We start from the raw sequence: 14,325 nt of genomic DNA, 5'->3' as shown, positions 1-14,325 counted from the left end.
AGGGGTAGGGCCCAGCTGTTCAGCCCAAAGGGACGAGGGAAAAGCCGGGTCTCAAACAGTCTGAAATAAGCTGGATTCTAAATCCACTTGGGCTGGGTTCACGTAAAGCTACAAGAAGGCAGGTCCCAGAGGCCCGGAGCTCTTAGGTCTTAACAATGGATTTTTTCCAGTGGCAGTGGACTATGGCAGGTAACAGCACAGAAACGGTATGCGCTCGTAGGAAGCAGGGCCTGTGACACCGGACGGAGCCCACATTCCTCAGAACACCAACGCGTCCTACCGTGTTTGTTACTAAAAAAATCCCCACCTCAATGCAGATGTGGAAATGTAGAAGCTAACAGTCTTAGGTTTCAAAATGTTAAATTTACAACAATGGGTAAAATTTACAATACAGAGAGCTATGCAGATTTGCAAAGACACATGTTTTCATGCAGGAGCTGGGTGCACTAACAAGCAGACTTTTTTTTTCCCCCTATAGTCCCAGAGTGAAAATTAATGGAAATATTTGACTTTCCATCTCTGAGCCACAAGACGCCAAACCAAATTCTTGGAAGAGGTCTACAGAGTAAAACTCACGTGGCTCTCAGAGCATAAAAATATTTTCTCACTCAAAACCAAGTACTTTGGACACACTGCATTTTACTTGGTCTTCAGCACAAGACTGGAAGTCCCGGTGGCGTTCTGTCTCTGGAGTGCAGACTTCTAAGAAACTCCGCGGGCTGGAGTTTAATATCCATCTCAGAGATGGGTATTTCCAGGATGAAACAGCAAAATGTGGGAAACGCATAAAGAATTTAAGAGTTTCCCAGCTCAGTGCCGTCTTCTTAATACAGCTGTGCTGTTCTGATTAAAGCGACTTCCAAGAATAACAGATGGACCCAGACTGATGTTTCAACAAGAGAAGCCAATGCGTCTGATTTTCACAATTATCTATCACTTGTCACCAGTGCGCCCCTCTTTTCCCTAATGTAGCCAGCTCTGCAGACACCTCCTCTTTGAGCAGCGAAAGGATGGGGCAGCACCACTCATGCTCACAGACATGTCCCTTGGTCACGGCCAACGCTCAGGAGTGGTCAGTCTCAGATTCTCCCTCCTAGAAACCTGGACCCAAGGTCTACCGCCATTCCTTCCGGACACCATCTATTCCATAGGAAAGGTTACACAAACCAGAATTTCTACTGTGCTCCTATTTCTAAAAGCAGCACAAGAAAATGTACCCAAGAAGAGAGTAGGTTAAAAAGGAATTACATGGGGGCTCTGGGTGGCTCAGTCTGTTAAGCATCTGCCTTCAGCTCAGGTCATGATCGCAGGGTCCTGAGATCAAGTCCCACATCAGGCTCCCTGCTCAGTGGGACTTCTCCCTCTCCCTCTGACTGCCCCCTTGTGCATGCTCTCTCCCCCTACCCCACCCCCATCAAATAAATAAAAATCTTAAAAAAAAAAAAAAAAGTAAAAATAAATTACATAGGGAGTTAGTTCTTAACGGGTATGGAGCTTCTGTTTTGGGGGTTATTAAAAAAGTTTTGGAAACAGTGGTGATGTTTTCACACAATGCTAATGTAATTAATGCCACTGAATTACACATGTAAAAATAGTTAAAATGGTCAATTTTATGTTATGTGTATTTGCAATAGACACCCACAGACACTCAACAATAGAGGAAAACCCAAACTCCAAAAAAGAAAAAATGTATATCCATTCTTTTTTTCTTTCAACTCAAATTTGGATATTTGCAGCAGAGACCCATCACAGAAAATCATTTAGACACTTGGGGAAAATGGAAACCTCGAAATACAAGGGTCACAGCCTGTCATGGCTGTTCACACACACACACACACACACACACACACACACACACACACACACACGGGCCATGGATCAAGACGGTGGGACCTCCCAAGCCAGGGCTGTATATTGTTTTAGGGATATGTTGTGCCCCTCGACTGGACTGCAAAAACACTCCCATTTTGTTAAACTTTACTGTCAGCCACCTGGAAAACTCAATCTTTCATTCTATCTTGAAGTGATAAACTTACCAATAAACTATGACACAAAGTTAAAACAGAAGGTCATGAACACGTTTTTGAGCCGAACCACTTGGAGCTGCTGATATTCGACCCTCTCAGCCTGGAAGATGGCAGTTTCATATGGTTCCAACAGACCCACAGGTTCACTGGGTTGGAAGCAGCCTTTGCAATACAAGGGACACTTGAGTCCTGCGAGGTTACAAGGGGCAAAAATAGAACTAATCCATGCTTCCTTCCTTTTGAACACAAAAGGAGTAAGATTTCCCCAAAATAGGTGCATTAATCCTAAAGTTAAAAAATATTGAGAAGGTGATATACTTCTAACAATAACAACATAGGGCTGGAATTACGTCCAGGCCAGCTGTCTAGAAAACATCTGTCCTGTTGTCCCATAGCTTGGCTGAGACTCACAGCGCCCTGGGGACTAGTTCTGCATCACGAACGCTGTCCCCATCTTCTTAAGTGTCTCGCTGCAGGTCTCCCCCTTCCCGTACCTACCGCTCGTGTGAGCAGCCCCAAGGGCTCCTGGGCCGACCCCCACCCTGGAGGGCCACACCAGCAGCCATGCACACAGAAGGGACCGGCCTGCCGGTGAGACCTCTCTCTGCAGCTGCCAGGCCCCCAGCTGGCTTTGCGTGCGAAGCTTGGAATGCTGAACTCCAGGGCATTCCTGAGCTCTTGGGGGCCAGCTGGGCTGTCAGCTTCCTTTCCGATGAAATCTGCAATTCCGTTAAAATATTTCAGACCCACCCCTTCGCATTAACAGCCAGATCCAATCTGTGCGCCCCGGAAGTGCCATCACGGAGATCCAGCTGTCCACCTCCTGACAGGGTGGGGGGCCCGGGTGTTGGGCTGCCCCACTGTCCCTTCCTCAGCCCTCAGCAGGCTTGAGGGAGATGCCCCCGGAACCCAGGAGTGGATGCACGTGGCCCATGAACCTCACGGGCTGCATACTCCCTGCCAGGGACACAAAACCGCACTCGTCCTGGCAAAGTGAAGGGAAAGCAGCAAAGAAAGAACAGCGGGGCAGGACAGGGAGTGTGAGAAAATGATCAAGAAATGCACCACCAACAATCCCTACGAATCCATCGTGAAGTTTCACAAAATTGGGCCCACATTACTAATTCCAACAAGTCAACACTGGAAGGTCAAACAGCAAAGGTTGGGACGGCCGGAAATGGGCGGCGTGACCCTCCAAGTAACGGGCCCTGGGTCTCCCGTCGGGGCTGGAGGAAGTCTGACTTTCCCGTGGGGTGGGGCGGACTGGAGAGTAACCCGGCCGCCTAACCGCCTGTTCGTGAATTAATCAAATGAGAACAATAACTTTTAAACCCAAATCTAATCATACTCGTGGCAAGCCAATAAAGACGGAAGGGCGAGGAGGAGGGCATTCACTTGTAGACTGGGGTGATTAAATCCCCAGCCAGGAACATATTTCTGAAGACCCCATAGAGAGACAATGCAAACAAAAAACCCCACAGAATCACTGCTTAGAGTAATTGCCTTAAGTTTGCTGGGGTAAGCTGAATAACTACCCCTGAAAACACAATTAGGTAAATTGATATCACTGTGAGCTGTTTCAGAGCAATCAAATTAGGCTCTTCTCGGAAAAGAATAGCTCACTTACAAAGTGAAAAATCTAATTTAGAACTTATTACTCGATTTACAATGTTCCTAAAGGGTGCTATCGTGATGGCCCGTGTAGCTCATGAGTGTTCCAGAAAAGACCGATGTTCAAGGCTGTCCTTGCTCTTACACGTCCATAAGAGCTAATCTAGCCATACCTGCACCCTGCAAAGCCATGGTGCTCTTCTAAAACTGTCTGCGGTTCAATGTCCAAGAACACACAGACAGGTGTACCTCGGAAAAATTGCAGGTTTGGTTCCAGACCCTCACAATAAAGCAATTTGAATGAATTTTTTGGTTTCCCAGTGCATATAGAAGTTATGTTTATACTATACTCTAGCGACTAACTGTGCAACAATGCCTAAAAAACAATGTGCATACATTAAAAATACTTTATTGCTGGGGCACCTGGGTGGCTCAGTAAGTTAAGCCTCTGCTTTTGGCTTGGGTCATGGTCTCAGGGTCCTGGGATCGAGCCCCATATTGGGCTCTCTGCTCGGTGGGGAGCCTGCTTCCCCCTCTCTGCCTGCCTCTCTGTCTACTTGTGATCTCTCTCTCTGTCAAATAAATAAATAAAATCTTAAAAAAAAAATACTTTACTGATAAAAAAATGCTAGCCTTCGGGGCAGGGGTGGGTGGCTCAGCTGGTTAAGCATCTGCCTTGGGCTCAGGTCATGATCTCTGGGTCCAGGGATCGAGCCCCACGTCAGGCTCCCAGCACAGCAGGGAGTCTGCTTCTCCCTCTGCTCATGCTATCTCTGTCTCAAATGAATAAATAAAATCTTTAAAAAAGAAAGCTAGCCATCATCTGAGTTTTCAGTGAGCTATAATCACTGATCACAGATCACCGTAACAAATACAATTATGAGACAGTTTTAAATATGGCAAGAATACCAAAATGTGACACAGAGACACAAAGTAAGCAAATGCTGTTGGAAAAAGTGTCACCAACAGTCTTGCTCAAGCAGGGTTGTCATAAACCTTCAATCTGCAAAAAGGCAAAAAACAAAAGGCAGTATCTTTAAGCTCAGGAAAGGAAAGCGTGATGAAACAACGTACGCCTAGAACAAACTTTCAGGGCACGTGCAGACCTGCCCTGCTGCTGTGTCCTCCACAGGCCACAGCTATGCATAGTTTTCAACCAAGTGTGCTAGCGCGTCTCTTGCACATTTCTTTCTCCATCTGCAAATACTTCACGGCGAGTAGAGCGTACGTTATAAATCAAACGGGAACATTTTGGTCCTCTCTAGTCCCTGGATCAACCTACAGTAGTTTTACTTTTAGTGTGAAATGGAATTTTAAGTTAACAGTGAAGCTATGTCCCTGGCCAAAAAACAAAACAAAACAAACAAAAAAACCCACTCTCCCCAAAACAGCTGAGGACATGTGCAAAATTCTCAGCGTCTGAATGAAATCAGTGAACATGCCCTTCGGTGTTCTCACAAAAGACACACAATTATCTCCCGCCTACCCACGGTCCCTGAGGTCCCACTTTAGGATTTTAGAGACGCCTGGCTCTGCTCAGCTTCCAACACTAAAAAGGATTTCAGAATGGTTTTTTGATTCGCTCAGGAATCATTTTGCTGCCGTCAGACCCAACCTGGCCACGCTCAAGGTCAAATGCTTGTAGGAAGGAAGGGCATCGAGCAAGGAGAACGGAAGCGCTTTGGAAGGTCAACGAAAAGGGTTCTCGCTTCACCTAAAGCCCGCCTCCTCTTCTCTCTGCTTCCTCTGTAACCCTGGGACCAGCGGTCCACACAAAGGATTTGAGAGCACTCCCTGCTCTCACTGTAGGCAACCATGACCCCCAGGCGGTTCTCAGGAAAGCCCTCTATACCCCTTGCTACTCAAATGCGGTTCAGGAAACCAGCAGCAGCAGCATCACCACCACGGGGTGCTTGTGAGAAATGCAGACTCTCAGGCCCCGCCTCAGACCTGCCAATCAGAATCTGCAGCTGAGCAGGACTCCCAGGCGAATCACATAACCTAAGAGACCACAGTCCCCCAAGTAGGGCAGACTAATAGTTTCATTAGCCTTTATTTCTCTGACGCCACATTTCCCCAACAAAAATGTCACCAGAATGGTTTTTTTTTTTTAATGCAGAAAAATACCCATTTAACAGCTTTTACCTCAAACATTTTTTATTATTATTATTGTGGTAAAATGTACAAAAGAACAACAACAAAAAAAAAGCCACTTTAACCATTTGAGTGTTCAATTCAGGGGCATTAAAGCACAAGGACATTTTCCCACAACTGTCACCACTGTCCACCATCAGAAATGTTCCAAAACTAAAACTCTGTACCCCTTCAACAGGAACTCTTCATTCTCCCTCTCCCACCTGCCCCCCCCCCACTGATTTTTTTTTTCCACATCTTTTAATAAACTGAGTTAAAAGTAGCCAATACCTTGAAAAGTTATCCTAGACAGGCTTGGTGAGGACAAGGCCATGCTCTATATCTTGGACCCTAATTCCTTGAAGAATCTGTCCCTGCCCAGTTACAGAGTCACGGTGTCCGTCCTGGGGACCAGAACCCATTCATGAACTTCTCCTAACACTGGGCCAATACACCTGAAAATTCACATCACAGTGAACTTGGGATGTGAGGAAAGGACGGACGTCAGGAAAGAAAGACACTGGAGTCCCCTGGCCACGGTCCCTTCTTGATCCAAGGCGGAATGCAATTCTTCCGTCTTGCCGCACTCTTCTGGCTTAAACCCTGTAATTTCTACACACATCTCCAAGCTCCTTATACTTGGGAATGACAGAGTGGACAACGTAAGACCAAGTATTTGGTGACTGACAGAGGATGAGAAGTCAAAGCTGAGGGTGGCTTTCACATTTAAGTGCATGCTATTCTGGTTTAGCTGTTCCGAAGCCCACGATCTCTGTCAGTAGATCACTGTCAGCCGTGAACACGATTACTGGCCTGACCCCCTCACTCCACCTCCGTCCGCTGAGCTGTTCCTTAGCTAGGGCTGACAATGGCTTCACGTGGTACAGAGTTCAGACCCTGTGTCATGGACAGAAGTTTCCACGTTGGCTTCTGCTGAGCGGTGTACTCAGACGGGAACAGAAAGCATCTTAGATCCCCAAGGACACCATGTCGAGCAAAATAAGCCAACCACACCAAAAAAAAGACAAAATACTGTGTGTGTGTGTGTGTGTGTGTGTGTGTGTGTGTGTGTGAGTGATATCCGTCCTCTCACACGAAGTATCTAAAGTAATCAAAATCAGAGACAGAGGGTAGACAGGTAGTTACCAAGAACTGGTGAGAGGAAAGATAGGGAATTGCTGGTGGGTACAGAGTCTCAGTATCGCAAGATGACAAAATTCTAGAGTTCTCTGGAACAACAGGATGAAAATACATAAGACTACTTAAGCATACACTTAAAAATGGTTACGTTTATGGGGCGCCTGGGTGGCTCAGTGGGTTAAAGCCTCTGCCTTCGGCTTAGCTCATGATCTCAGGGTCTTGGGATCGAGCCCCCCATCGGGCTCTTGCTCAGCAGGGAGCCTGCTTCCCCCTCTCTTCCTGCTTGCCTCTCTGCCTTCTTGGCATCTCTGTCAAATAGATAAATTTTTTTTAAAAAACCACTTTAAAAATAAATGGTTATGTTTAGTGTTAATGTGTTTTTTACCACACATTTTTTATAGAGGGGGAAAGTTAAAAAAAAAAAAAAAGAATTATCTTTGGGATTAAAAAACAAGTCAATGAAGAAAAAATTCCATCAACAATCTATTTTACAACACTTTCAGGAACAAAGTTACATCAAGTCATGTGCACTGTTTAAATACACGCTTTTCTGTTTTTTCCATCATCTTGAAAAGTACGTACAGAACCTAAAAGGCAGTGAATTCTCATCCGGGTCGAGTGGGAAGGGAGGACAGGCAGGATAACGGCACGACAGACGAACACGGACGAGCCCTGCGCGGGAACGTACACACTCACGCCTGACAAAAGTCACTTAGCCTGTCCTTAGTTTACAGATCATACCGTACAGCCTGAGAATCTGATGAGAAGGAAACCAGGCTGGACAGCAGTTCGAGTCCCTGCCGGCAATGACCGTCAGACTCGCGATCTCTCTGCCCCTCCCCATCCCCCGCAATCGCCTTCGACCAAACCCAGCGAGGTCTTCCCCACGGGACAAATGCTGATCAACTATTCAAGACTCTCAGGCGACAGAGAAACTGAGGACCTGTAACACAGCCCAGTGACATCACTTGATTAAGCCATGAAACAAGAAAGGTGCCACCAAGTGGACTCTCTCTGGGAAGAGGTCTTGATAACCATGTAGCCCGTATCTGCCTTAAACTACTTGACACTGACCCTGAAGGGTCTGTTGTCAACAAAACTGGCAAACCAGAATCAGACACTGAGTTTTTAAATACCGGCAGAGGACATCCTTCTTTCCTTAGGTCTTAGATTTTGCTATGTGCCTCTGAAAAAGACATCCATTGGTAACATTAAAATGAGTTTCCTTGATAAAACGGAGACACCAGACACCAGCCTTCTTTTACAATCGCCCAAATACAACCGATGAGTTAATTTCTGGATTCATGTACTTGTTTTCGCTGATACAAGCTTTTAGGTTTCACTAATGAACAGGGCACCTGAAGCAGTGGTCAAAGCCCCCACCTGAAGGAACCTCTCTGTTTGAAGAACAAGGTGGACAAGGGACTCAGGTTGAGGTGTAGCCCACCGTGTTCTTACAGGAACTGCCACTACCTACATTGTCACCGGCAGACCCGTATTTCCAACACTGTAGGACATGCAAGAATTTCAAGGGAAGGCGGTAAGGAAACCAATACACAAATATCCATAATTCTGAAGTTTTTCTCAAATTGCTTGCACCTTGTACGTCTGTTTCTTTAACAAGATTCCCAGGAACCAGCCAAGTGGAGCGCTCTTCTGTCCTGTCCGGTTGGAACACTTTGTACGTTCCGTTTGGGGAGTTTTATTACATCTCCCCCACACACTTAAGGTGTATGTTCTACATTCTTTCCAGGATTTGGTTTTTCCCACTTAGAAAAAAACACTGAAGGTATGGGGGGGAGGGAGAGAGGGGGCCAGCGAGCACTCATGTGCTCTTGTAGGACAACCTTCGGAAGCAGAACATGTCGGGAAGCCGCCCACGTGTGCTCACCTGACCATAGTCTGTCTGGAAGACCACGACGCCCTCTGCACAGGAATTGACAGTACTTGGAAAATGCTGGCCATTTTCTCTCAGCCAGACCCGTGTTCCCTGTAAACAAAACAAAGGAGATTTCACTGGGAGCTTGGGTTGTGTTTCGTGGCAAATCATCACTCTCAAAACCACTGACTAGTACATTCCTTTAAGAAAAAACAACATTTTAAAAAGCAAATGTTTTTCTCAAACAAGAATGACTCTTCAGAAAGCATCAGGTACAGCCTTCACTAGAGACAAGCCTGACTGAGTGTCCCACCAGAGAACACGGAAAAGGAGGCCAGAAAATAGTAGGCCTTGTGTTGCGGAAATGCCAAGTGGTTTATGCGAATGATCTCATGTCACACAGAAAGGCCCTTGAGACAGGCACTGCTATCACTGAGCTTTCCAGAGAGAGAACCTGAAGGCCTGAAGGCAGAGCAACTCGCCCAGCATCGCAAGATGGGAAGAACTTGACTCCAGGCAGTTGGGTTCCAGAAACAAGTTTAACCAGGTCGCCACATTGCTCCACCAGTGTTGAAAACTCACTGGCATCTGCTGGCTCCGACCTTCCCAGCTCCAAGCCTGGAACACCCGGCCACCTGAGCCTGGCCACCTGGATGGCATTCGAACAGTCTGCTGACTGGGACCAAATCCAGGGGTCAAATCGATGCTCCAAGAGAAGGACTAAAGTCTTAGGAAAGATCAGAACTTTCGCTAGGATTCCACCAAACCATCCAATACATGACAGTGTTCAGGACTAGACGGAAACTTCCAGATCCTATTGTTTTCACCTGGGGCCTAGTCTTCAGCGTTGATTTTATTTCCATTTGTTATGTCCCCACTGGACAAATGAAATAAGCAGAGTATTTATCTTTCGATGATGAATTTCCTCCTCCTCTAATTTCACAACATGAAAACCACTCGTTTCCAAGAACAAGGGATAAAAGTTTGAAGAAATCACTGGGTGTTACTGATCAAATTATAACAAACTATCCGTATGATGTACGCCCATGTGATGGAACATAACATTAAGTGCTCATTTTTCATCAAGTTATTACTAATCTGGTCCACTTCATCAACCCCAACAAAAAGGACCCCAAACAAGCACATCCTTATGACGCAGTGTGTTCATGTGAAAATACTATACCTAAGTTATCACTGGAAATGGCACCTGCATGGAACTTTTTCTAGAACTTTCAACCTCATTTTATTGGTCTACTTAATTTTGATTTCAAATGTTAAGTGAAATATATAAAATATATTGATTAGAGTATATTTAACTTGCCATTTAAGGGGCTCCTACTAGTCTCTTAAAAGAGTTGGTGGGGGATAAATAATATAGATAAATAAATAAATAAATAAAAATAAATAATATATAAGTAATATATAAGTAAATAATATAGAAATAACTTTATGCTACGTTATTTTTCATCGGAGTATTTTAGTTTTTTGGGGTTTTGGGGGTGTTGCTGTTTTTGGGGAGGATGGGTGAAAGGGAGAAGGAGAGAGAATCTTAGGCAGGCTCCATGCCCAGTATGGTCAAATGCCGGGCTCAATCTTATAATCCTGAGATCAAGTCCCAAGCTGAAATCAAGAGTTGGGTGCTTAACCCGCTGAGCCATCTGGGCCCCCCCTCCACGTTATACTTTATGTTTATCAGTAGCAAAAAGAGTAGCTAACTTCCAATAATGGCATGCCCATGTGTCACAGTCACAAGCTAAGAGCCTCAAGGACACTGAATCGATTTAATACCAACCCTCAGTAAGCTAGGAATCCTGCCTCCAGGAGGAAACTGAAACTCAGAGCCCAAGCCCTTGCTTTCCATCACACAGCTCTTCCCTCCGATTCCTAACCCCATGCTCTTTCTACACTCCATACTATTTATCTCCTTGAAATAATTCATAAAATAAATGAACGAATCAATGCACATTAAAATATAACAACAGGGGCACCTGGGGGGCTCAGTGGGTTAAGCCTCTGCCTTTGGCTCAGGTCACAATCTTAGGGTCCTGGGATCAAGCTCCACATGGGGCTCCTTGCTCAGTGGGGAGTCTGCTTTCCCCTTTCCCTCTGCCTGCTGCTCCCCCTGCTTATGCTGTCAATTAAATAAATCTTTAAAAAAATATATAACCCAGAAGTCACTTTAAGTGGCCAGTGACCACACACAGAACCATCTGTTCTCTTCTACCTCGCTCGCCAGGAGGGAAAATTTAAGACACAAAAATCTGACTTGGGGCCCTTTGGCTGGCTCGGTCTGTAGAGCAGGTGACACTTGATGTCGGGGTTTAAAGTCTGAGTCCTATACTGGGTGTACTTCTTTGAAAATTATTTTGAAAAATATGACTTAAAAATTACTCCCTTGTTGCCAGTAATGACCTTGCCAGCCAGGAGCCAGAACCTTGCTCGGAATCCCAAGTCAACACTGAGTCTGGTCCAAGTCTTTGGGGCTTTGGGACCAGCTCTCCTGTTCCCTGTGACTGGCTCTCCCAGCACCACCTGCCACAGCCCTACAGAAGCCCTCCCCACAGGCATTCCCTTTCTCCTTGTTACACAAGTCTTGAGGTATTAACTCATACTTCAACCTTACCTCCAAAGAGGGGTTGAAATCCTCCACAATCATACAGAGCATCAAAAATGATTACAAGCTATTTCTCTATAAATCTCTATAAAGCCTGCCTTATTTAAAGAACACACAGAACATCAAGAGAGGGGAGTCCCCACCCCTGCAGGAGTCACTGCCGTCCCTCTGATGGGCAGCTCGGGCTGAGACACAGGGAACACCAAGAATTCTCCTCCAACTGCCTGCCAGTCGGATTTATTTAGCTCACAGCTGCTTCCAAAAAGAACATTCACTTCCGCCGTCCTCTAACACTGTTCTCTCACACAGCACTCCACCCCAAAACTACATTAACTGCAACGATCTAGAAAAAGACTTCTAAGTGTCTGAACTATTTTTATTTATTGAAATGATCTCTACACCCCATGTGGTGCTTGAACTGATGACCCTGAGATCAAGACTTGCATGCTCTACAGACTGAGCCAGCCAGACACCCCCGTTTCTATCATTTTTTTTTTTTAAAGATTCTATTTATTTGACAGACAGAGATCCAAGTAGGCAGAGAGAGAGGAAGGGAAGCAGGCTTCCCCCTGAGCAGAGAGCCAGATGTGGGGCTCGATCCCAGGACCCTGGGATCATGACCTGAGCCCAAGGCAGAGGTTTTAACCCACTGAGCCACCCAGGCGCCCCTCTATTGTCTTTTTAATTTAAACATCAGAGACTGTAACATTTTAAAGTTCTGAAATACCTACAGACACACACACGTACACACATGTATGCACACACTCAAATGGAAACTTCCGAAGTTCTAAGGTGAGAACTTTTACTCATTGGGTAAAATCATTTAATAATTAATTCACAGTGGTCCTGTCCCCCAAATCCTAAGTCCGAAGCACTGTTTGCTATGACTCTCACCTGCACTATTTTTTTTTAATCAAAACGGATTTCATGGGTTGCCCATTTTTAAAACCGCCTACTTAGTAAGAATCAAATATTTTATTATGAAACATTGCTGAATTAATATAAATTGTCACAAGGATTAACATAAACCTCCTGACTTCCAGAAGCTACACAGCGTTCAGTTTCTTACACCTGAGTTGTGCTGTGGTACTTTTTACAGTCCGTGAAGGTCCCGTAAGCCCTTTGTTGACACAGTCCTACAGGATCAAACAGCCGTTCAACTTCCTTCGTCCAAAGGTCTTTTTCAATAGGTGTGAAGAGATGCTGATAAGCAGGTTCCAGGAAATCCACCCGGACTGGAAATTTCAAGCCCATTGGCCACAACACGAGGCCTACAGCCGCTGTCTTCCACAGGTAGGAATGGAAACACATTCAAAACACTCCCTTTGTTCCTCGAAAAAGCTTAACCTGGCAATTTTCATGAAATCCGAACTACAGAGTACAACTGAAGTGGCTATTTTTACAGATTGTTCTTGATGGTTTCCCTGAGCCCCCAAATGTTCTGCCTCCACTCTATCTGAATAGAACACACATGCCCAGGTCCAGAAAAGAGGCCACCCACAGGCATTTGAAAATGAAGTCACAAGCGGACACTCACCAGATCATCCAGGTTTGTGTGGGGAAGAACTATTTGCCCACCATATGCAAGCCATTAGATTCTGTCATTGTTAAATAAGGCTGATAACTTAATGCACAATCCAGGCAACCTAGCATATGGAGAAAGCTCACGATTTGAGTGTTAAAATGTCTTTCTAAGTTTGATCATAACATACACATTTTATTAAAACTTGGGCAAGTTTTCATCCTAATCTCTGAGCCGGATATGTGTGAAATTTAACAGCTAAAAATTTTCCTGCACGTAATCACCAGTAACATTTTTACACCACAATGTCCTTGCACCAAAGCTCCATCCGCTTTGATCTGGAGCAATCCTGTAGGAAGGGTTGGTTATTACATGCCTCCCTGTTTCTGAAAGGGAGGTTCGTAGGGTCTACTTCCCATTCCCAACAAATGATTTCCTGGAAAGAAAAAAAATAATAATACTGATGGTACCACGTGTTGGTAAGGAGGTAAAACGGTACAGCAGCTTTAGAAAACAGTTTGGCAGTTTCTTAAAAAGCTAAACACAATCTCACCTTGGGTTCCCACAATTCAACTCCTAGAGATCTACCTCCTCAAAAGAAAGGTTTCAACAAGTCTTGCGTGCAGGGACACCTGGGGGGCTCAGTCCGTTAAGCTACTGCCTTCGGTTCAGGTCTTGATCTCAGGGTCTTGGTACGGCTCCCCGGTCACTTGGGAGACTGCTTCTCCCTTTGGCCACCACGCCCAGCCCTCTCATGCTGTCTCTCTAATAAATAAATAAAATCTTAAAAAAAAAAAAAGTTTTGCATGCAAATATTTGGAGCTACTCATTAATAGCAAAATACTAAAAATCATTCAAATGACCACTAACTGGTATAGAGACAAAACGTAACAAATCCATACAATGGAATGCTTCCAAATCATTTTTAAAAAAATGATTTCCAAACCTACATACTTCTCAATCGTACATACACGTTCCTAACCATTCTGTAATGGGAAAAACCCAGTTGTGTCTCTATAACTGGGTGACAAGAAATCAAGAAACATACACAGACCACATACCCACAAGCATTCAGCGGGAAGGGCTGAATTCTCTGAAGATCTGTGCTGAGTTCAAGTCCCTGCTCTCCACTCATGTCAGTGAGGGGCTGAGATCACATAGGAGACTTGCCCAAACTAATCGAAAGATGAGATGGTGACAGATTGTATCACTGTCTCACAGGGCTTAATTATTAGACCCATCACCCTAGAAGATAATGATATATCCCCAGCCGACTGGGGACCGGCGGTGCCTCCTGCCTCCTCCCTGGGCCAGGAATTTCATCCAGCTCTTTCCCGCCACCATAGCAACACCGCCTGAAATTTTTACCTCCCGGCCCTTCCCACACAATGCCTGCTGA

At 45.2% G+C, this 14,325-nt stretch overlaps 1 protein-coding gene across 2 annotated transcripts in view; it reads right to left on the bottom strand.

Moving 5' to 3' along the window:
- The window catches only part of MYO10 (myosin X), a 212,994-nt gene that overhangs the window by 157,749 nt on the left and 40,920 nt on the right, over positions 1–14,325 (bottom strand). For both annotated transcript variants that reach the window (XM_032337728.1, XM_032337727.1), the window contains exon 2: positions 8,803–8,901. In XM_032337728.1, the coding sequence (XP_032193619.1) occupies positions 8,803–8,901 (99 nt within the window). The remainder of the gene's footprint in view (positions 1–8,802; positions 8,902–14,325) is intronic.

The sequence above is a fragment of the Mustela erminea genome, chromosome 3 (assembly GCF_009829155.1).
Source record: "Mustela erminea isolate mMusErm1 chromosome 3, mMusErm1.Pri, whole genome shotgun sequence".
NCBI lineage: Eukaryota > Metazoa > Chordata > Mammalia > Carnivora > Mustelidae > Mustela > Mustela erminea.
The sequence above is the reverse complement of the archived record's forward strand: the minus strand, read 5'-3'. Positions and strand labels throughout refer to the sequence as shown.